Source organism: Musca autumnalis, unplaced genomic scaffold (genome assembly GCF_047663935.1).
Source record: "Musca autumnalis isolate F117 unplaced genomic scaffold, ASM4766393v1 scaffold_1, whole genome shotgun sequence".
Lineage (NCBI taxonomy): Eukaryota > Metazoa > Arthropoda > Insecta > Diptera > Muscidae > Musca > Musca autumnalis.
This window is the reverse complement of record NW_027411644.1, coordinates 25,203,254-25,228,320: the sequence shown is the minus strand read 5'-3', so window position 1 is coordinate 25,228,320 and position 25,067 is coordinate 25,203,254. Positions and strand designations below refer to the sequence as shown.

The following is a 25,067-nucleotide window of genomic DNA, read 5'->3' as shown; positions in this document are numbered from 1 at the left end:
TATCGAACAGCATTCAGCAATAATTTGTACGAATTTGTACAAATTATTGGGTTATCGTACACACCTATTATTGCGAACATTAAAAACAATTTTATTGTGGAAATAACATAGTCTAATTGTATTGTTTTATGGAGAACAAATTTGTAAAGTGGAAAAATACTTTTTTGTTTCATTTTCTTTTTTATTTTTAATAAAATACAACGTGTTTGCTTCCTTTGTTAGCGGACAAATTGTTCTGTTTTGGCAAGTCAGCTGATTGCTTGCTGGTTTTTGCAGGGAGGGTGTCTGTTTACTTTTTACAATTTTCCAGCAAAAGAGAATAAAAACCCCTTACTCTCTGAGAAAGTTCTTGCTGGACAATTCTTGCTGGGAAAGTACCCAGACAGACTTAACATAAGTGTTTTACAGTTTCAGAATGTTCTGAAGAATTGCTGAGCACATTATTTGGAATATGTTTGCGAAGGGTTACGTGGTTCAACTCATAATAGTATGTAAACTTTCCTATATTTTAGCGCTAGGGGCGGTTTTTCCGTTCGTCTATTTTACACTTAAGTTCTACTACTTTAGGACTATAATATTGCTGAAGACCGCAAAGCAAAATTCTCATTAGTTTCTGACATAAAGCCCGGATCAATGGAAAATCCGGTCGCTTTAACCCCATAAATCCAACCCCGATCTAAAAACACAAAATCCAAGTAGTGCTTGGTTTACATTTACGAAATCCACTCGATTTCAACTGTCAATTCCTTTGCGTATGCGTCAAATGAAAACTCATCTGAAATCCATTTGATTTCATTTGACATATAAGCAATGGAATTGACAGTTGAAATCGAGTGGATTTCGCAAATGTAAAGCAAGCATAGGAGTTTTGTAGTCTCAATATGTTCTTTCAGAAAATGCCAACTAGAAGTTGTTTGCATTTTCAGTGTTGCACAGTGCAATTCGCCAAATACTAAATGAAACGGCAACTCTACCAATGATTGAGAACATAAACAAAGTGGCTCATTCTCTCGCATTCCCTTATTGCTGTGAGTCTGTACGAGTATCAGATTAAAGAAGGCAAAACATTTTAATACGAGCAACAACGAACAAGATAATTTATTTAAAACAATAATAAGTAAATAACAATCTAACGCTATTCCAAAATGCTGATAACAATTTTAACCCAGTTATATTAACATTTAAAGAAGAATTCGTCATATACTTCCCCAAAAGTTACCATTAAAGGTGGTTGACTAAAGTAAGCGGTGTCGTAGAGAACCAACAAGTGCAACCTGTTTTTATTTAGCAAGGGTTACTAAAATAATTGCAAAACTTAAGCCAATTTGTTCTGTTAATTGGCAACCAAAAGAAATCAAATTGCTTTACAGTGAACAGTGACAAATTCGTTGGTAAGTATTGATTATCATCTGTTACAATTTAAATAACTACAACCTACCCTAATAAGTGCAAAGTTTATTTGTCCAATTTAAAATTTGTGAAAAGTACTAAGTAACCACAAACGTTCAAAGTGCATTAAGTCTGCAATCTCAGACATTCTCGTAATATATTCATTCTTGTTGAAGGAAATAATGGATTGAGATTATCACGAAATGAAAGGCAAAATAATCAGTTTATTGCATCCACAATAACAATGGAAATTTACTCAAACACATTGAATATATTGTGGAATATCATCTTTCTTTTCATCAGCCGATTTATAAATAGAAACGTTGAGTAACTGGATAAGAAATGTGTAGCTACAGATGTATGTTCGTATCTTCATATCTGATGATCACCGCAACAATTTCTCAACGTCACCAAGTGATTACGTTTTATCTTAATTTCAGGGTATCTTATTCGTATACACAGTAGAAGAAAACCAACTAGTAAATTTCCCAGAAATTGTTACAGTCTTTGATTTGATCGCCAAATCTTAATGTGGCACAATGGAAGAGCCGGCAGAATTGTCACCTGTCATAAGATTACTACTGCAGGAGGATACGAAGATTTAAAACATGCGGCCAAATAATGTTTCTATAGACCTTTCCCTGAATAACGATTGCTCCTATAGACCCTTTCGAGATGAAAGGGTGCTTTTATAAACCCTTTACTAAGGGAAGAGTGCTTCTATAGACCCTTTCCAAAGAAAAGGGTGTTTCTATTGACCCTTTCCAAAGGAATGGGTGCTTCTATTGACCCTTTCCAAAGGAATGGGTGCTTCTATAGACCCTTCACATTGGAAATTGTGCTTCTATAGACCCTTTCCAAAGGAAAGGGTGTTTCTATATAACTTTTCCAAAGGAAATTGTAGTTCTACTGACCCTTTCTATAGAAGGGTGCTTCTATAGACCTTTTCTATAGAAGGGTGCTTCTATAGACCTTTTCTATAGAAGGGTGCTTCTATAGACCATTTCCAAAGGAAAGACCCTTTCTAAAGGAAAGGGTGCTTCTATAGACCCTTTCCAAAGAAAAGAGTGCTTTTATATACCCTTTCCAAAGGAAAGGGTTCTTCTATACAACCTTTCCAAAGGAAAGGGTGCTTCTATAGACCCTTCCAAAGAAAAGAGTGTTTTTAAAGATCCTTTCCAAAGGAAAGGGTGCTTCTATAGACTATTTCCAAAGGAAAGGGTGCTTCTATAGATCCTTTCCAAAGGAAACGGTGCTTCAATAGACCCTTTCCAAAGGAAAGGGTGCTTCTATAGACACTTGACAAAGGAAAGGGAGCTTCTATAAACCCTTTCCAAAGAAAAGAGTGCTTCTATAGACCCTTTCCAAAGAAAAGAGTGTTTTTAAAGATCCTTTCCAAAGGAAAGGGTGCTTCTATAGACCCTTTCCAAAGGAAAGGGTGCTTCTATAGACCCTTTCCAAAGAAAAGAGTGTTTTTAAAGATCCTTTCCAAAGGAAAGGGTGCTTCTATAGACCCTTTCCAAAGGAAAGGGTGCTTCTATAGACCCTTTCCAAAGGAAAGGGTGCTTCTATAGACCATTTCCAAAGGGAATGGTGCTTCTATAGATCCTTTCCAAAGGAAACGGTGCTTCAATAGATACTTTCCAAAGGAAACGGTGCTTCAATAGACCCTTTCCAAAGGAAAGGGTGCTTCTATAGACACTTTCCAAATGAAAGGGTTCTTCTATAGACACTTTCCAAAGGAAAGGGTTCTTCTATAGACCAATTCCTAAGAAAAGGCTGCTTCTGAAATGAAAGGGTGCTTTTATAGACCTTTTACTAAGGAAAGGGTGCTTCTATAGACCCTTTCGAAAGGAAAGGGTGCTTCTATAGACCCTTTCGAAAGGAAAGGGTGCTTCTATAGACCCTTTCGAAAGGAAAAGGTGCTTCTATAGACCCGTTCCAAAAGAAAGGTGCTCCTATAGACCCTTTCCAAAGGAAAGGGTGCTTCTATAGACCCGTTCCAAAAGAAAGGTGCTCCTATAGACCCTTTCCAAAGGAAAGGGGGCTTCTATAGATCTTTTCCAAAATAAAGGGTGAAGGTCTCCCGTTGTTATAAGACCTTTAGAAAGAATATTTGTAGGCCTTAGAATTCCTTCAGAAGGTCTTTAGGCCATTCAGTAGTGCGATTCTCTAACTCATTTTTTGATTTACCGACAAATATCGGTAAAATTAAAATGCTTATAATTCGGTAATTAACGATATTTTTCGGTAAGTTAGCGACGAAAAGAAAGTAGTCGTAAAGTTCTACCGAAAGCAACAGTGTTGTCAACTTTTCTTTAAACTTTTCATTCATAATTTTGCGTTTTAATTTTACCGACATTTATCGGTAACTCAAAAAACGAGTTAGAGAATCGCACTACAGGCCTTCAAGCTATAAGATCTTCGACCAGTAGAATAACTTTAGAAAGTCTACAATATTTGGATGAACTTTACAAGTTCTTTAACCTTGGGCCTAATTACGACATTCGATTCGATCGAGTATTTACTCGTGAAAGAAAAAAAAACGAACTATAAAAAACTATTGGTCTGTTCCAGTACTTCAAGAATCTACTAATTTGTACTATTTTTTCCGATAACATAAAGGAAAAAATGTTAACGTAGTAAAAAATAGTAGCTTCTTGCAGGTTCTGGAACAGAGTATTGGTATGTTCCAGAACTGCAAGAATCTACTAATTTTTACTATTTTTTCCGATAACATAAAGGAAAAAATTTTATCGTAGTAAAAAGTAGTAGCTTCTTGCAGGTTCTGGAACAGAGCATTTATGTGTGCTTTAAAGAATATTAAGAAGGTAGATGGTAAAAATTTGTTTATTCGAAAGCAACTAAAAAACAAAAATTAATGAAAAAATTTAAATATTTGTTGAATTCGTTGAACAATACTTTGGGTAATAATTTCGGAATGAAGTTGTGCTAGAAAAAGGTCCGAAATGATTTATTTTTGTAACACTTTTTGACATTTTTGTATCAGAGTGCTAATGCATCTACCATAGTAAGTAAATGTACGGTTGGTGGCGCGAATAGGTTTTCATAGTTCGATTTTTATACCCTCAGCCTTTAGGCTAGAAAGGGTATATACACTTTCATACGGGCAAAATGTGCCTCATCGAAATAATGGTTTTAGACCCCAAGTATGTTTGGGCGAAATGTGTTTTAGACAATTTGGAGTCGATTGAGCAATATCCGTCCGTCTGTCTGTCTTTCTGTCTGGCTGGCTGGTGCGCACGATAACTCTCCAAAATTTGGCTTTCGTAATATTTTGTCCAAACTTAGTTTAAGATCGAAGATGTGCCATATCTGTCTACTCCTTCAAGTACCTCCCCCACACAAGTTCGAAAATTTTCGGAAAATTTGTGCGCACGATAACTCTTGAAGGGAGTAACCGATTTGGTCCATACTTTGCACATCGTGAAATGTGTACCAGACTTAGATAAGGTTTCAATATAGACTCAATCGGTCCACTCCTTCGGGTACCTCCCACACAAAATTTCTGAAAAGTTCAGTTTAGGGCCTCCTCTCGAATCGCTTTGATTTTTGTTGTAGCAACTTATATTCACTGCCCCCCATACGACGGTACAAGTTTCATCAGGGGCAAGTCCATACTTCCTGAGAAAATAGCCTGAAAGGTGCAAAAAAAACCCTATGACACCGTGTGTAGTGGTTGGAGTGTAAGATAACTCTCGAACGGATCTGCCGTTTCGGTCAAATATATGGCCTTCGTAATATTTTGTGCAAACTTAGTTTAAGTTTGAAGATAAGCCATATCGGTCCCCTCCTTCAGGTACCTCCCCCACAAAAGTTCAAAAATGTTCGGAAAAATTGTGCGTACGATAACTCTTGATGGGGTGACAGATTTGGTCCATACTTTACACATCCTAATATACATATCTACCAGGTATAGGTCAGGTTCGAATATGGACTATATTTGTCCACTCCGTCGGGTACCTCCCACACACATTTTTGAATAAATTCACTTTAAGACCTGCTCTCGGATCACTTTGATTTTTGTTGAAGCAACTTGCATTCGCTGCCTCAATTACGACAGTAAAAGTTTTTTCAAGGGCAAGTCCATACTTCTTGAGAAAAAAGCCCGAAAGTTGTAAAAACCCCCTATGGCACCATATCGTCGGTGTCATGCTTAAGTGTTCCATACGCCATTTTCGACATTTTGAGATAAAGGTACCTTACAAGGTTTTGAACCATACTCTTTCAGATTTTTCGGTCGGTTTTTCTCTATCTCTTATAGTTTCTGAGATATGAATATGCCAGTATGTTTCATATCCGCTTTGTGACCCAAAAAATCTTGTCGTTTTGTTCCATATCCATAAAGCCTGGCATATGGAACAAAACAATTTTGAACTTTTTAGTTCCATATCCATGTCGTTCGGCGTATGGAACAAAAAGAGACAAAAACGAATTGTTCCGCACCAAAAACGATGGCGTTTGGAACAAAAAATTGCCCATTTTTTCCAAGTTACGGAAAAGTGTGGCGTATGGAACAAATTGTTTTAAAGGACTTGGTTTAAAAACTGAAAAATAATAGTTTCTAAATCCAAATATTTTTGAATATTGTATTGTTATATGAAAACGAAAATTTATCAATCGTTTAAACAAAAAATCCCTAGTTTAAAGACAAAATTTTGATGTAAGTCCACGAAAATATACGCAAAAACGCCCATTCGACTTGAAGCTAACCGACAACAAAATGGTATTATAAGAAAATCGCGTTTAAATGTTTTATGTTACCTTAGAAATGCAAAATATCAATCCGTATTGTCCGATCGAAATTTTTACCACAAAAAAATAGTGATATGTCGAGGAAATCCCTTAAATAAATGTTAAGGAAATCTATAATAATGGTCCTTATTGTATTTATATGAGAAAAAAATGTTTCATTTAAAGTCCTGATTTTTAAACTCCACCGTAGCACTTCATATAAAGGAGGTGGAACACGATTGATAAAAAGTGTTTTGGTTGAAATGTGACAAAAAGTGTTCCATGTGACACAAACTGCCAAAAACATGAAAAAAAGATTCCATGGAACAATTCAGCAACTTTTTGCAATTATAAAAATTTGCCATAACTTCTAGACTATCACAGATATCAGACTAAAATAAACTACAGATATATTCTATGAGTTTAGTTAAGTAGAACTGAGCTCTTAAAGTATTTGATTATTGCACCATTTTCATCCTGAATAGCCTTAAACATTAACTTGAGTTTTTCTCGAATCAGGCAAATGGCGTATGTACCACTTAAGCATGACACCGACGATATATAGTGACTGGAGAGCTCGAACCCATTACTGCGTTTGTCCACACTTTGGATATCATAATATTTCTTCGAATATTAGATAAAATTCGAAGGTGGAAGGAGTGGAACTTCCGATACCTCCCCCACAAAAAAAAAAAAATATTCGCTAAAATGGTACTCTAAATATTGTCGAAAGTCAGTTAAAGAAAACCCCTATCAATCGATATACCCGCAAATTTTTGCGCTTTAATCCTATCCATATTGTTTTGAAAATCCCCCTAAATACGTAAGTTTTTTTTTTGGGAAAAAGTATTTCAATGCACACAGGCTGAGGGTATATCTCTGTCGGGAAAGTCTACTGATACTTTTTTACTTGTTTCATTCACGAGAAAATACTCGATCGAATCGAATGTCGTAATTAGGCCTCTTATCTGCAGAAAACTCGACAAGAAGTTGTAGTGGACGTATGCTTATTATTTTTGCAAGAAATCAATCATACGCCACACCTGTAGGATAAATCAAATCGAATTTTCTAAAGTAATGATTGTCGTTTTACTTCTGATCGCAAAAAGATGCGGCGCAGACGGCTTTAACATGCTATCGAATCGACGATAGAACCCGACGTCAAGATCGTACATTCATCCGTATTCATTACAATCTCTATGCCGTATTGAGGATGTGGAATTTCTGAAAGGTTGAGTTTAAAACATAAAGATTTTGCATTTTTCTCTTGTACTATGTTTACATCAACGAAATCCACTCGATTTCAACTGTCAATTCCATTGCTCAAACGTCAAATGAAATTCAATCGATTTCAGATGAGTTTTCATTTGACGTATACACAAAGGAATTGACAGATGAAATCGAGTGGATTTCGTAAATGTAAACCAAGCATTGTTGTTTTAAAAGCGACCAAGTCAATGTGTGTTTACCATTTAAACATAAGACACCCTAATGTTTAACAATATTCTCTTTCATTACCATAGTAGTCACGTGTGGATTAATTTATTAAGTTATCTACAACAAAATCACACACATCTACTTACCAGTCAAATGTCAATAGAAGATTGGGTACAACTGCACGGCACCTGTCAACCTCAGTAAATGTAAATAAACAGCATTCAGTTGCATGCAAACAGCTAAATTCTTCTGTACTTTGCACATTCTATTGCCCGTCTAGAATTCCCGCATTTTCTCGTATGATATCAATGAATCATCTTGTGACGACAAAATGACGCATAAATTAACTTTAAATTGTTTTCTTTGCCAACAATTGACGTTACAATAACAACAATTTCATCATTTTGTCATAACATCGCAAAAAATTAAGTTTTGTTTGGTTTTTGGCAGCAGCCGGCGACCAACATCTATCATCTCTCAAAATTTTCTTAACGTCATTAAAGAAAACTCTTATTAGCATCTCTCACTCTCTCTCCGTACTGTTTGTTCTCTTGCCAAAGATAAATTGGCATAAATTCAATTATTTATGTCATCTAAACAAATAATTTTCAGCAGAAAATATGAATGAAACATGAGGTGGTCCATGGGGGCAAACATTTTGGATGTGGGATGAGAGGATTGAGTTTTCTCTCTGCAAGTTGGGCATGCCACCATTGAATTGTCAACAAATTTTAGTTGTTCTTATATTGTGCTCGTAATAACATTAGTTTTTAGTTGTCGAAAATAAAGTGCTACTCTGTGATTTTCCATCATCAAAATGGAGGATAAAAATTGGATAGATATGGATGTGAATATAAACAAAGTATGTGAAAAAAATAAGTTAAAATGTATGAAATAAGTTAAATGTTTGTTTTATAAAAGGACTTGTGTAATATATAAAAGAAGAAATCCCAACAGCATTGACCTTTGCCTTTACACACTCACTCTCAGCTGTTAATGTCCTAAAAATAAAAATGAAATTCAATCAATTTCCCAAAAGGGTGGATTGATTGTTTGTTTTTGAGATTCTCTTGTTCAGTTTTGTTGGGATGATTTTTACTACGTGGTTATAATGTAATTCAGTTTAATCTTAGTTGTTGTTGTTTAAATTTTAAAAACAAGATGCAAAATGGTGAAATGAATTCATTTCAGGAAGGAGCAGAAAGACCTTTAAATGCAGTTTAGGGACACCTCTCGAACCGGGTTGAAATTTATACCACTGGTAGTCCTTGTTTTCCTGATAACATCGATATATAGTTATCCGGAGGAAGCCCATACTTCCAGAGATATGGGTCCATACTTTTCGGAAACCTTTTACTTTATCACCATTACATTATAAACAAGTTAAGGACACTTCTCGAATTGATTTGAATTTTTATCATAGGTAGTGCTTGTTATTCTTATGACAACTATATACATTTTTCCAAGGGGAAGTCCATACATCCCGATATATGACTTGTTCCTTTATGTTTCTGTTTGGAAATTTTTAGGCTCTAAGAACTATCCCTATCCGAAGCCAATAAAGGATGCCTCAATAATCTTGTATGTTTTCGAAAATATTCTACAAAACCTATCCTTTACTTGCCAACAGAAGATATCCTCACCTCAAATGCGCAAAGACATAACCCTCAAAGTGTTACGTATTTGGGCATTTCAGGTGACGTATAGAGGTATTTTTTGGATGAACTTTCTGAAAAAGTAGTCTTAGAAGACCTCCTAAATGTGACATTTATTGATAGAAGACCTCCTAAAGGTGTCTTCTATTGATAGAAAACCTCCTAAAGGTGTTTTCTGTAGACAGAAGACTTTCTAAGGGTGTCTTCTATATATACAAGACTTTCTAACGGTGTCTTCTATTGATAGATCTCCTAAAGATGTCTTCTATTGACAAAAGACCTTCAAACAGTATCTTCGATAGATAGAACCCCTCCTAAAAGTATCTTCGATAGATAGAACCACTCCTAAAGGTGTCTTCTATAAATAGAAGACCTCCTAAAAGAGTCTTCTGTAGATAGAAGACTTTCTAAGGGTGTCTTCTATAGATAGAAGACAATTTAAGGTGTCTTCTATAGATAGAAGACCTCCTAACGGTGTCTTCTATTGATAGAAGATCTCCTAAAGGTGTCTTCTATTGACAAAAGACCTTCAAAAGGTATCTTCGATAGATAGAACCCCTTCTAAATGTGTCTTCTATAAATAGAAGACCTCCTAAAAGCGTCTTCTATAGATAGAAGACCTCCTAAAGGTGTCTTCTATTGATAGAAGACCTTCTAAAGATGTCTTCTATTGATAGAAGACCTCCTAAAGATGTCTTCCATTGATAGAAGACCTCCTAAAGGTGTTTTCTATAGAGAAAATACATGCTTAAGAGGTCTTCCATAGATTAAAGACCCCTCAAAGGGGTCTCCTATAGATAGAAGACCTATAGATAAAAGAGCTCCTAAGGAGAACTTCTATACACAAACGACAAAAGAAGTCTCCCCAAAGAGTCTTCTATGGAGAGAAAATTCCCTAATGGGGGTCTTCTATACATAGAAGACCTACAAAAGTAGTCTTCTATAGATAGAAGAGTTCGAAAAGTAGTCTCCTCCTACTGCGATCTTTTACAGATGAAAGACCTCCTAAAGGTGACCCGTACATGGAATGTATGGGGGTAGCAGTCAGGTGTGGAGCTGCCGAGATAGAGTAGCTGAATGTAAACATCCCGCCGAGAAATAGCTGTATCCCTGATTATAGGCCTGACATTTGCCCGCTCTTGCAAGGTCATAATCGTCTGGTCCTGGGGGATTTTAATGCGCATCATGAGATGTGGCATTCGGCCCTCGGAAACGACCAGAGAGGTACAGCGCTGGCTGAGCAGATTGATAGCTCTACGTTTTGCACGGTCAATGAGGACGCCCCTACCAGAATTAGAGGAGAGTGTCACAGTTCGCCTGACATAACCATCGTGTCACCTGGTCTGACAAATGACGTTACCTGGCAACCCGTCATTTCCCTTGGAGCAGACCATCTCCCCATAATTGTCTCCATTAGCAGACCACCCGACTTCATCACCTCTGAACGCCGCACGTTCGTCAATCATAAAAAGGCTGATTGGCCCAGTTCCAGAGAGTTCACCAATCACCGCTTCAGAGAATTGCCCAATCCTTCTGATGGTAGCGGAAAGGACGTTCCGGGACATCATCACTGCTGCAGCCGCTCGCCATATCCCTGCTGGTCGAATACCCGAAGTAAGACCAAATTTCCCAGCAGAGGCGACGGGATTAGCAAATGAGCGTGATGAGCTTCGTCGTATCAACCCCAATGACCCCAGAGTCAGGGAGCTGACACTGGAAGTTAACAGGCTGGTCGGCGAGCATAAGCGGAACAAATGGTTAAATCATCTGAAGAGCTGCAACATTGGAGCCGGTATAGGTGAATTGTGGACAACGGTTAAGTCACTCTCGAATCCTGGAAGAAGGGAAGATAGGACCTCAGTCACGTTTGGCGACGTTACGTTGACTGGCCCGAAGAGGTGCGCAAGTAATTTCAATCGACAGTTTGTCGAGCATCCCGAGAGTGACAGGGCGAAGAGAAGAGTATTACGTCCCATCAGATCTCTTCCTGCCGAGGATGAACCACCACAATTTACAATGGATGATGTTGCCAATGCCATCAGGAACGCTAAATCATCCAAAGCGTTGGGCCCCATAGTAATGTTGAAGCAGCTGGATGAGCCGGGAGTCGAGTATCTCACCAAAGTCTTCAACTTGTCGCTAGCCACCCTCGTTGTTCCCGAAGTCTGGAAAATCGGCAGGGTGGTCCCACTACGGAAGCCAGGCAAGGATGCCAGCAAAAGTGAATCGTACAGACCGCAAAGACACTTGAGGCCTTGCTCCTCCCCAGTATCAGAAATAGCTATCAAGTTGCCGATCATCAGCATGGATACCGTAAGCAGCACAGCACGACAACAGCGCTGCACGCCATTACCACATATATCTGTAAAGGACTCAACCAGAGACGGCCGTGCTATAGAACAGTGATGGTGGCGCTTGACTTATCAAAAGCCTTTGATACAGTCAGGCACTCCACTCTGTTTGAGGACATTGAGCAGACAACCCTCCGGCCAAGCTTGAAACGTTGGATAGTCAACTATATGTGTGGACGCCAGTCGTACGAGGAATTTAGGAACAAGAAGTCCAAACCCCGTAGAGTAAAACAGTGAATTCCCCAAGGTGGGGTGATATCTCCAGAACTGTTTAACCTCTACCTCCCCTGTATTCCACCCCCTCCAGACGGCATTGAGATCGTGACGTATGCGGATGATTGCACGATCCTGGCGTCGGGTACCTATCCTGATGACATCTGTGAGAGACTGAACAACTATTTAACCGATCTTACCACCTTTTTCCATTCGAGGAATATGCAGATTTCCGCCACAAAATCTACAGCCACTCTGTTCACCACATAGAGACCGCAGTTTGGACGTGAGTTAAATGTCGTGGTCGACGGTAGCAGAATTCCGACCACAAACTGCCCTAAAATTTTAGGGGTCACATTCGACACTACATTCACGTCGTGCGCACACGCTACAGTTATCTCCCAGCAAAATGTTCGATGACAGATCATGAGTTGAATCATAGGTGCAAGTGACTTGTCATAGGTGCAAATTTAGGTGAATCACCGATGAAATTTACAAGGGAGTGACACCTGATTTCACCTGTTCATTGTCATGGCATTTTGCACCAGTTCATTGTCATGACATTTTGCACCAGTTCATTGTCACGGCATTTTGCACCAGTTCATTGTCACGGCATTTTGCACCAGTTCATTGTCACGGCATTTTGCACCAGTTCATTGTCATGACATTTTGCACCAGTTCATTGTCATGGCATTTTGCACCAGTTCATTGTCACGGCATCTTGCACCAGTTCATTGTCATAGCATCTTGCACCGGTTCATTGTCATGGCTTCTTGCACCAGTTCATTGTCATGGCTTCTTGCACCAGTTCATCGTCATGGCTTCTTGCACCAATGCTTTGGATCCGGATTTTTGCCAATCAGAAATAAAATACGCAATACAATTATGTAATTTGTTGAATTAATAAGAATACAATGCGCAGATGATTTGTATCGCCAGATGTTATTTTTCTTTATTTTGTATGTAATTTTCAAAATTATATATTATATTAATCTGCAATATCATATTTATCTCTTCCGATAGCTGCAAGATACTTCTTTCAACTTGGGGGTTCCGTTTTTCCAATATTCGATAAATTATGTGTCAATCTCTGAACCAAGCTCATCGTTTGGGAAATCTAGTATAATTTTGAATTCTGTTATTTTATTTCAAAAGAAAAAGCTTATCCTGTAATAGTTACCACGTTATGGTCTCTTTTATACTTATTTTACCGATCTCCTACTTTGCTTCTCTCACTTTGCATGCCATGCTTGTGATATCGTGATCTTTCCATTGGAGTTTTGTTCCCTCGGGTCGCATAACGTCAAATGGCTCGTATTCATATGCCGGTGGCATCTTTATCCATCCTGTTAACATGGCCCAACCAACCCAATAATTGCAGCTCGATATGTTTTACTATATCGGTGTTGGTCGGCTGGGGAAGCTCGTGGTTTATAGACCGGGTCTTTTTCATACTTCTTTTTAATATCCACAAAACGAAACAGGTTTCCAAACAAAAAAAAATTTTTCTTTTGTTTTATGTAAATTTACATTGTATTTTTAATTAAAATATATAAATTTTGCCACTATCGACCACTTTCATCTGACTTTTATTTTCATTTTAACAATTACTTTTGCAAGTACACAATTATTCGGGTATATGAGTATTTGATAATTTATTGTGCGGTTACTTATCAATTTATTTGAACTCATGATAATATTGTGACAAAGATCGGATCTTTCACGACTTCAATTGCACTCATGAAAATTCGATGAAAAAGATCGGATCTTTCATGACTTCGATTGCACTCATGAAAATTCGATGAAAAAGATCGGACCTTTCACGACTTCAATTGCATTCATGAAAATTCGATGAAAAAGATGGGATCTTTCACGACTCCTTTCGCACTCATGCAAAAGAACCAGTGAAGTCATGATTTCACATGGAATCACTTCCATTTAATTTTGCTGGGCTGCGACAAGTTGAAAAGTAGGAACAAGGTCCTCAAGTCCCTTGCCGGCAGCACTTGGGGTGCAGATAAAGAAACCTTGTTGGCCACGTATAACGCGATAGGTCGGTCTGTGGTAAGCTATGCGGCTCCAGTCTGATCCCCGAGATTGTGTGATACGAACTGGAAAAAGATTCAAACTTGCCAGAATGCCGCTCTGAGAACAGCGACAGGGTGCCTCCTCAAATCTTCAGTGGACCATCTACATGAGGAGGCAAAAATTCTTCCTGTAAAGCAACACAATGAGATGCTTTCGTTGCAGTACCTGCTTGGATGTTATCGTGTGAGCCATCCCAATCACCATCTTGTGGGTAGGCCTGGTCCATTCAGGGAGTTCAGGAAGGATATCCATGCTCTAGAGGGAGAGGTCCAACGATGCAGGAGAGAACCCCTAGATCAACAAGCATATCAAGCAGGATTGAATAGCATTCACACGGACGCAGTTGCCAAGGCCTTAAGCAATTATAGTGTGAATAAAGTACTCAGAGCACATCCTCCATCTATCGCAGCTGAAGAGCGTCAGCTGCCACGACAAACCAGAGTAGTTTTGGCTCATTTACGCTCGGGATATTGCAGTCACCTAAATTCGTATTGGGCGGAAATCGATCGCGCCGTGCAAGACATATGCCCTGTATGCGGCATGGGCCCCCACGACACACAACACCTTTTTACTGCCCCGGCAAACCTACCCATCTAACTCCAGTGGATCTGTGACTACATCCCATCGAAGCAGCCATTTTTCTGGAACTGGAGATAGACCCAGAGCCAGATTGAACAGTGGAACGAACATATAAACATAATAAAAACACTGTTACAACAACAACAAAGGTGACTTCTCTAGATATAACACCTCATAAAGGGGTCTTATATTGACGCAATACCTCCAAAAGGAGTCGGCTGTAGGTATATGACCTCTCAAAGGGACCTCGTAAAGGCGTCTTCTATAGATAGAAGATCACCTAAAGGGGTCTCATATATGTAGAAGGCCTCCTAAAAGGGGTGTTTTATACCTTCCAAAGGGGGTGTTCTACTATGAATAGAAGATATGCTAAACAGAGCTTCTGTATAGAGAAGGGCTCCTAAAGGAATCTTGTATAGAAAGAAGAAGTCCTAAAGCGATCTTCTTTAGAGAGAAGACCTCTTAATGGGGTCTTTATAGGTAGATAACCTCCCAAAGAATTCTTCCATAGATAGAAAACCCCTGCTATAGAGGTTTTCTGTATATAGAAAACCTCCTAAAGGGGTATTCTATGCATAGTACCTCTCCTAAAGTTTCATTCTATAGATAGATTACCTCTTGACGACTGTTTCTAGGTATATAGTCTTGTAGGCCTTGTATTATTTAATGCATTTTTTTGAAATTCATATCAGAGAAGAGCTGACAAACATGGAATATAAAACCCAACCCAAAAAAATCTTAAACGATCCTAGGAAAGCAACTAAAATGAACTTCGCCCCCAAAAATCTTAAATCCAACACTTATGTTTATAGTTCAAAAATGTCCGTATTAACCCTTTATCTCTTTTCTTCCAGCTTATAGCCATGACAACAGATGCTGAATTCCTCAGCTCATATGAGCAAATCAAAGAGGCGAATAAATTCGCCCTCAAACAGGTTGAGTGTGCCATTAGTTTCGAAGAATTGGACAAACCGCTAGATGCCATTGCTGCTTACGAGGAAGCATTAAAATTGATTGAGAAAAGTTTTGCCATACCAGTAAGTCTACCCGATAATACGGATAATGTTGAAAAGGAATGGAATGACGCCTGCTTGATAATACAAAAACTTAAAGCTGCCCGCACTGAAGTTACATACCGACTCAAAATGTTAAAACAACAACATGCCCCAATCGACACAGAGGCCATTGAAGCGAGTGAAATGCAAAGCGATGAACCGCATGCTAAGAAGAAATCCAATTTATTGGAAAATCCACAAACCTATTATGATATTACCAATAACGGTGGCGGTGGTGGTGGTCCTAAAACATATAAGCAAATTACCAAGGGTCTTAGGGATATAATGGCCGATCACAATAGCTCAGTGTTATATGATACATTGTTTCAGGCCAAGGTCAAGTTGTATAAGATAATGCCGAATGGAGAAGTAAGGATGTTGGCGGTAAGTTGAATAAGACTTTATAAAGTAAATATGGGACATAGGAACATCTAGATACTCCAAAAAAGAAAAATTTTTGACTTCTTTATGTCCCTTATCCACTTCAATTTCAAATTTCCCCAATCTAAACCTCTTTTTCTTCTTCTTTCTTTATAAAGGGTGAATGTTCCATGTCCTTGGTAATGTGCACGATTGGCGGCCAATGGAGTTACTTGAACGGCTTGTACTTCATACAGTGTGCAATTAAAGATCCCAACATTCCCAGCCCCATGGAAGACGATTGCTCTGCATCATCCTCAGTACTACCTTTATCCAATTGCAATGACATGATTTGGATCTACCCTTTGGTATCCACGGTAACAACCTGCTATCACACCGAATACGGAGCCTTTATATTACCCGATTTAGAATCCGATGAAGCTGGTTCAGCATTTGGTCTAATACTGTGTCCTCCTCCTGAACTCTCCGAAGAAGCTTTTGGTGATTTACAACAATTCTTTTTAGATCTCCTTGAAGCTGTGTTGGCTGGCACCGTGGAAGAAATATCCGAATCAATATTTGCCCGCCCGCCACGTGACACCAGCCAACAAGTTTCCAAACACATTGTTTCCACGGCAGATTTCATTGCCCGTGGCCTCATTAAAGGAGCTGAAAAGACCGGAGAGTTAATGCGAAAGAGTACACCATATATTATATCAAAACTGAGACCAGCACCTGAAAATCCACCACCCATATCACCGGCCGTACATAATACAGTTGCTGTGGCCAAGGGTGTTACTAGTGCGGCGGTGGGTGTTACAGGTTGGGTTGCAAATAAAGTGGGCTCTGCTTCAGTGGCCATAGGTAAATATATGGCACCGCATATACATCATCATGGAGCAAATTTGTTGCAGAAAACTTGTGGCCTTGCTGAGCAAGATGCCAATACGAAAATGACAAATGCCCTGACAGTGGCTGCAGGAGCTGTGGAAGGATTCTCCACCATTGTTGATGGTCTGGAAAAATCTGCTGCTATTTTGGGAAATAACATAAGTGAAAATTCGGTGAAAATTATAGATCACAAGTAAGTTTAAAAAATGTGTTAGTATTGTATGAATTCTAAAAAAATTTCTGCAAAGAAGAAGACTTGGTAGATCCGATACAGATAGAAGAAATCTTAAAGGGGATTTCTACAGGTAGAAGGCCCACCAAAGGGATCTTATATGGATATAATAACTCCTAGAGGGTTCTTCTATAAATAGAAGATGACCGAGAGAGGTATTCAGTAGTTAGAAGGCTTCCTGAAAAGATCTTCTACCGATAAACACCTCCTATAACTGTCTTCTATATATTGGAGACTTCATAAAAGACAAAAGATTTTTTATAGATAGAAGACTCCCGAAAGTTGTCTTCTATAAATAGAAGAAGAGTAGAAGAGCCTTTAAAGGCGTTTCTACTGATAGAAGACATCCTAAAGACGTCTTCTATATATAGAAGACCTCCTAAAGGTGTCTTATACAGGTAGAAGACCCCCGAAAGAGGTCTTTCGTAAATAGAAAACCGCCTACAGACGTCTTATACAGGTAGAAGACCTCATAAAGGCGTCTTCAACTGGTAAAAGACATCATAAAGGCGTCTTCTGTAGACCTCCTAAATTTGTCTTACGCAGGTAGAAGACCTTCTAAAGGCGTCTTTTATAGATAGAAGCCTTCCGAAGGGGGTATTCTATAAATATAAGACCTAAAAGTGTGTAATACAGGTAGAAGACCTTCTAAAGGCGTCTTTTGCAGGTAGAAGACGTCCTAAAGGCTTCTTATTCAGGTAGAAGATCACATAAAGACGTCTTATACCGTTAGAAGACCTTTTAAAGGCGTCTTCTACTGATAGAAGACACCCTAAAGGCTTCTTATACAGGTAGAAGACCTCATAAAGGCGTATTATACTGATAGAAGACTCCCGAAAGAGGTCTTCCATAAATAGAAACCCCCCTGAGGTCGTCTTATAAAGGTAGAACGCATCCTAAAGACGTCATCTATAGATAGAAGACCTCCTAAAAATGAATGAAGAAAAAACAGAAAACAAGAGAACAAATATAGGAGTTGAAGAAACCCCACTGGGAAGATGCTCGGGCCTACGAGTAGAAAATATGGGAAGTGTAGATTCGCCACATGGAAGAAGTTCGGTGATTGTAAAGGCGATATCTGGTAACAATCTAGGTGAGGAAGAACCCAAAAATAAAAATCCTGGAAGTGAAAATCTAAGGAGGCTGGGAAGAATGATATCACAGTTGGATGAATTTGTTAAATCTAAAAACAATATCCACAAAGATATACAATCAATGATGCGTGAGATACAGGCAATGTATTTAAAAGTGGCTGACGACTTTGATAAAGAAGCCGGGATACGTCAAATGGGTCTGCTAGAGAATAAGGAGACTCTAATGCTATGTTTACATTTACGAAATCCACTCGATTTCATCCGTCAAATCCATAGATGAGATTTCATTTGACGTTTGAGCTATGGAATTGACAGATGAAATCGAGTGGATTTCGGAAATGTAAACTTAGCAAAACAGAAGTATGGCTAAAACCTCAACAACAAGGAACCCCAAAAACGCCTGCGTTAAAAAGAGGTTCCAAAACTCAAAGGCCTAAAGAAAATAGGACAAAGAGGAAGAAAGAAACCGTGTCCAATACTACACAGCAACAAACTGTAAAAACGGCGGAAGAGGTGACCAATGAATCTGCGGGGAGCTCCGATAACGAACACAAGACGAAGGTTTGGACGAAGGTTCCACCAAGGTCTAGAAGGAGAAGGAAACCCAATAAACCAGATGCTTTAATAATCAAAACATGTGGTGACTCCTCATATACAGATATTCTGAGAAAAGTGAAAGGTGAAGCAAAGCTGGCTGTCCTAGGTAAAAATGTAAAAACAATTAGGAAGACAGAAAAGGGTGAATTATTGTTGGAGCTAAATAAACCGGCACACGAGAACACAAGTGAATTTAGGAAGGAAATTGAAATCGTGCTAGGGCCAGCCGCCGAAGTACGTGCTTTAACCCAGGAAGTACAGATAGAAATTAAAGATATAGATGGTGTGTCTACTAAAGAGGATATTCTACAAGCTATTAGCGGCATTTCGGACGAGTTCAAAGAATTTCAACCACATGCAATAAAGTCTTTAAGAGAGGCCTACAGAGGTACACAAACTGCTACAGTTTTCTTAAGCTCCCCGCTTGCTAATATTCTTTTAGAGAAAAGAATAGTACGGATTGGATGGGCGGACTGTCGAATACGTGAAAAGTTGATACCAAGAAGGTGTTATAAATGCCTAGACTTTGGACACACGGCAGCTAGATGTAAAAACCCGAACGACAATTCAGGTCGCTGCATTTGCTGTGGAGAAGCTGGTCACAGGGTTGCTACTTGTAAAAACCCTCCGAAGTGCATGCTATGTAAGGATCCATTAGACCGTAGTCACATCACTGGATCGACTGTGTGCCCGAGATACAAGGAAGCTCTACGCCAACTTAGATGATCTCTATGAAAATGAAATCATTGTGAAGCTGCTCAAGATTTATTAAAACAGACAGTTCGAGAACAAGAGGTGGATGTAGCAATTATTAGCCAGCCATACAAGAACATCAGCTCATCAAATTGGTTATGTGATACGTCTGGCACATCCTCGATCTGGTCTATACACAGACCAGCACAAAATGTTTTGAATTCTGAACCCGGATTTGTACGCGATACTGTCGCCGGATTAACAATCTACAGCAGTTACATACCCCCGAGATATGATATTGAATTGTACAAAAGTATTATTACGACTTTAATGCTTGGGCTACAGAATGGGGCTGCCCAAGAACAAACGAAAGGGGTAGAATACTATTGGAATCGTTTGCTCAACTAGACGTGGAGCTTTTAAACACTGGTAGTAATCCAACATTCACCAGAAATGGCGCTAGTTCCATAATCGACATCGCGTTTGTCAGTACAAACAATTACAACCAATTTAACTGGCAAATCAGTGACATATTCACCTATAATGATCATAATGCAATACTCATTACCCAAAATGAGACCACAACATCAAGAAGATCGGTTCGAACGCCTGAAACATCTGGTTGGAAAAGAGGCTCGTTTGATAAAGATATATTCACCATAAGTATGGAAGGTACAGATCTACAAGGAACTCCCGAAAATATGGCAGAAGAGCTCATTCTACGGGCAACACAAGCATACAATGCATCGATGCAAAAAAGGAAGCGAGGAGTCAACAGAGCCCCAGTACATTGGTGGAACGCTGAAATAGCCGACCTACGCAAAGATTGTCTTCGTGCTAGAAAACGTTTTGTAAGAACTCGTGATAGAGAAGACAATGAAGTTCATAGACAAGATCTCAAGATGAAGAAGAAAGCCCTTAAAAAAGCCATACAAAGAAGCAAAAGAGCATGTTTTCTCTCTATTTGCGATGATTTAGAAAACCAGCCGTTTGGACTAGCGTACAAAATTGTAACTAAGAAATTCAAATGCTTCGGCTCAAGCACTCCTACGGATGCTAGCACACTAAATAACATTGTGAACCACCTCTTTCCTCACCAAGCGGCAACATCATGGGAAACATGGGACCCTGGTGGCCATTTTGTTTACCATCGGGTTACACCAGCGGAGATAAATCGTGTAGTGTCGAAATTCGATGACTCTAAAGCGCCTGGCCTAGATGGAATTCCCAACTATGTCCTAAAGGAGATTGTGGAATGCTGTGGTGAACAGATGCTCAGAATGTGTAACTCATGCATGGATCTTTTCCATCGATATGGAAAAGGCAAAGGTTAGTGCTACTGCCAAAAAAAAAGGCAAGCCTCTGGAAAACCCCTCATCATACCGCCCACTATGTATGATCGATACATGATCGATATTATCCGCGATAGACTCGAAGAGTGCAGAAAGTCAATTTGGCTTTGTCAGAAAGTCAATTTGGCTTTAGAAAAAGGAGATCTACGATTGATGCAACAAAAATGGTAATCGACATCGCAAAGGCAGCAATTCATGGCCAAAGCTGGAAAAACGGGACGAAAGAATATTGTGTGGTCGTAACACTAGATGTTAAAAATGCTTTCAACACAGCAAATTGGGAGAATATTTTAAACGCTCTTCGACGGTTAAATGTCCCGGCATACCTTGTTGCTATACTCCAGGACTAATTCCGCAACAGAATCCTGATGTATGAGACTGAAGAAGGTATGAAGGAGTACAAAATAACAGGAGGAGTACCACAAGGTTCTCTTCTTGGAACGCTGCTTTGGCATGTAATGTATGATGGTGTTTTAAGGCTACAACTTCCAGAGAAAGCTAATAGCATTGGGTTTGCGGATGATATTGCGCTAGTTGTAGTTGCAAAAACAATCGAAGAGGCAAGAACAGTCTCAGAAGTCAGCATACATTTGGTTAAATCATGGATGTTTTCACAAGGCCTGACATTAGCCGATCAAAAAACGGAAGCTGTCTTAATCACAAGTCGTAGAATTGTAGAAAGAATAAATATTAAAATTGGAGACTGTATAATCACAACAGCGGAAAGCCTTAAATATCTAGGCGTTATGATAGACAATCGCCTGACTTTTAAGAATCATTTAGATTACGTAAAGGAAAAATCTGAAAAAACATGTAGACCTGGATACCTAAGAAAAAAAATACTAGCAGGAGTTATAAAAAATATTATTCTCTATGCAGCACCAATATGGACACAATCCATGAAGTACGCAACGTACTATGCAAAGATTGGTTCAGTTTATAGACTAGCAGCACTACGGGTATGCTGCGCATATAGGACTGTGTCTGACGATGCAGCCTATGTTATCGCTGGTATGATACCTATTGATGTCTTAGCAAGAGAAGCTGAATTATTATTCAATTTACGGAATTCGCAGGAAACCGATATAAATCCCGGCATCGCAAGAAGACGTAGAGCACTATCGAATGGCAAAGCAAGTGGTCAGCTTCAACAAAAGGAAGATGGACGTATTCGCTGATACGAAATGTGGAGACTTGGTCAAATAGGCGACATGGAGATCTCAACTTCTATCTCATCCAATTTTTCTCCGGACATGGCTGTTTCATGTCCTATTTATACCGTTTTGGACTTGACTGCTCCCCTGATTGTCCCTGCTGCGTAGAAGACCCATACCACGTTTTATTTTTGTGCCCGCGATTCAGAGAAGAGAGGACAAATTTAGGGCGGCAAGTTGGTAGTGAAATATGTGTAGAAAACATAATCGAAATTATGATGGCGTCTTTTAGCAATTGGGAGTATGTATGTGAGTACGTAAAGACAATAATATTGGAATTACGGTGGCAAGACGATATTCGAAGAAGAATAACAAATAGCAGTGTTTTATAGAACATTCCCCCCTGCGACGAAATGCCTGTACGGCGGTACCGCAGGGATGGTGGATCAGAGTAAAGGGGTTATTTTAGCGTGTTAAAGTCTCGCACACATGGCGAAACCATAAACCAGGTAGCCAGAGTCTTTCGATGATTTTTTCCCCGACCAAAATAAAAACCTAAAGGTGTCTTATATAGGTAGAAGAGCTTCTAAAGGCGTCTTTTATAGATAGAAGACTTTCGAAATAGCTCTTATATAAATATAAGTCCTAAAAGCGTGTTATACAGGTAGAAGACCTTCTAAAGGCTACATGAAAGGGTCTTCTATAGAAAGAAAATCTCATAAAGGGGTCTTCTATAGATAAAATACTTCATAAAATAGTCTTCTACAGGTTAAAGGCTTCCTAAAGACGTCTTATACAGGCAGTATAACTCCAATATTCGACTTCTACAGCTAGAAGACATTTTAAACGCGTGTTCTAATGTTAGAAGATGAGTCTTCTATAGGTAGAAGGCTTCCTGATGTGGTCTTTTATAGATAGATGATATAATTGTCGGGTCTTCTATAGAAAGAAGACCTTCCAAAGAGGTATACGAATTTAAATGCGTCTTCTACCAGTAGAAGACATCCTAAAGGCCTCTTCTATAAACTTAAGTTTTTCTGTATGTGTCTTCTACAGAAGACATTCTTATGTGTTTTTTTTTTTACCTCAAAGGGGATTTCTTATAGAATGAAGACCTCGTAAAAGACTTAAGACTTCCTAAAAAGGTCTTCCACAGGTAGTAGACCTCCTAAAAAGGTGATTCACAGGTAGTAGACCTCCTAAAAAGGTGATTTACAGCGTATTATGCTGATAGAAGACCTTCTAAAGACGTCTTGTACTGATAGACGATTTTCTGAAGGGGTCTTGCATAAATAGAGGAGCTCAAAAGGGGTCTCCTATAGCATTCTAAGGGCGTCTTGTACCTTCTAAAGACGTCTTGTACTGATATACGATCTTCTAAAGGGGTCTTGTATAAATAGAGGAGCTCAAAAGGGATCTCCTATAGCGCATTCTAAGGGTGTCTTGTACATGTAGAAGACCTTCTAAAGGCGTCTTCTACTGAATTCTTTACAGAAAAAAATCTAAAATATAAAAGACCTGCTAAAGGTTGTCTTCTTTAGACAGATTGCAGACCTCCTAAAAGGCAGAAGACTCATAAAGGCACTTTCTACAGGTAGTAGACATCATAAAGCCGACTTCCACAAGTAGTAGAGCTCCTTAAAGCGTTTTCTACAGGTAGATCTCCTAAGGGCATCTTAAACAGGTAGAAAACTTTATAGAAGCATCTTCTATAGATAGAAGACATCCGCAAGGGACCTTCTATAGATAAAAGACCTCCAAAAGAGGTTATATACAGATAGAAAACCTTCTAGGCAGTCTTCTATTCTTGTGTCTTCTATAGAAGACCTTTTTAAAGGAGTCTTCTATAGATAGCTAACCTCATAAAGGGGCTTTTTATAGATAGAAAACCTCCGAGAAGGGTATTCTATATACAAAAGACCTCGGAAAAGGCTTCATCTATAGATAGAAGACCTCCGAACGGGTCTTCTATAGGCAAAATACCTCCTAAAGGAGTTTCCAACCTATAACATTAGGGCATCTACAAAAAGTTGAACAAATTAGATGTTCTAAAAAAATATATATGAAAAATGTTTTCTAAAATCTATTGTCTTTCACAGATACGGTCACCCAGCTGGTTCTGTTGCGGCCGAAACATTTGATACTCTTGGAAATGCCTTTGTGGTTAGCCGTAATGTCAACTATATGCTACCCAAGGGAATTGCCAAAAAATTAGTTAAAAGTTCTGGCAAAGCAGCTGTTGAAGAATATAAATACAATTATAAAAATGAATCTCAAACTATTACCGCTGGAGCATTATATCCTGATTTGAGAGTATTGAAACAACACACAACCACACCTGATGTGTCATCAACAACATCAGCTAGTGGTAGTAAACAACATCAACAATAACTAAATTGCTTTATACTCTACCAAAGATGGAAGGAAAAATGAAAGAAGGAAACAAAATCGAATCTTTTGAAAAACCCCAAATATATTATTGTAATTGTTTTATTTATTAAGAATATTAGTTTAAAAATAATTGTTAATATTTGGAAGAATTTATTTATTAAATTTTTTTGTTAATGTGAAAAATAAAAATGTGTTATAATTGTGTAAGATTAAACATGAATTAGTTGTTGTTTTATTGTGAGTATAAAGAATGGAGGTAGAATGAAGGTAAGTTAATTATCGGGTATGTTCTGAGACACACTTCACGCCTCAAGCATTTTGATCACCCCATTTACTCCTATTTTTGAGAATTTCTTGGGACTAAGATTCACTAGGGTTTTTTAAAAGAAGAGTACGCCCTAGTCCATCCATAAAATACTCGAAAAATCAGCGTAAATGGGGTGAACAAAATGCTTGAGGCGTGACGAGAGAGGTGAAGTGTGTCTCAGAACATACCCGTATGACGCTTCGCCTCTCAAAAACCATATTTGGTCTGAGTCTCGCCTTTAGTAGATTTCGTAAAACACACGTTTTCATTTAATATCCATTTGCCACATAACCTCACTTTTTACACGAAGATGAGAAAGAAACCATTATTTTGTTTTTATTATATTTTGTAACCTGTTTATTGTTTTATATAATAATAATTCTATAAATATATGATATTTTTTTCTTACTGGTTGTTTGTTTAGAACTTCAATTCAATTTTAATTTAAATTTCTGTAGAATAGAATATGTTTTG

The 25,067-nt window shown here is 38.6% G+C and overlaps 1 protein-coding gene across 2 annotated transcripts; it reads left to right on the top strand.

The window, feature by feature from the left end:
• The first annotated feature begins 978 nt into the window (after positions 1–978).
• spartin lies at positions 979–24,506 on the top strand. 2 transcript variants are annotated; one of them, XM_073970661.1, is made up of 4 exons: positions 979–1,391; positions 15,322–15,906; positions 16,062–16,966; positions 23,995–24,506. In XM_073970661.1, exons 2-4 carry the CDS (start codon positions 15,331–15,333, stop codon positions 24,284–24,286), a joined length of 1,773 nt encoding a protein of 590 aa, XP_073826762.1. In that variant the 5' UTR covers positions 979–1,391; positions 15,322–15,330; the 3' UTR covers positions 24,287–24,506. The 2 variants fall into 2 exon arrangements, with proteins under 2 accessions (XP_073826762.1, XP_073826753.1); XM_073970652.1 differs by lacking the exon at positions 979–1,391 and adding an exon at positions 8,232–8,443.
• The last annotated feature ends 561 nt before the right edge of the window (positions 24,507–25,067 follow it).

Excerpts from the sequence above, each read along its gene's own strand:
- spartin (XM_073970652.1), top strand. The coding sequence starts at position 8,399 with ATGGAGGATAAAAATTGGATAGATATGGATGTGAATATAAACAAA. Across the intron at positions 8,444-15,321 it reads TGGATGTGAATATAAACAAA|CTTATAGCCATGACAACAGA; the intron begins GTATGTGAAAAA and ends CTTTTCTTCCAG. Across the intron at positions 16,967-23,994 it reads GTGAAAATTATAGATCACAA|ATACGGTCACCCAGCTGGTT; the intron begins GTAAGTTTAAAA and ends TGTCTTTCACAG.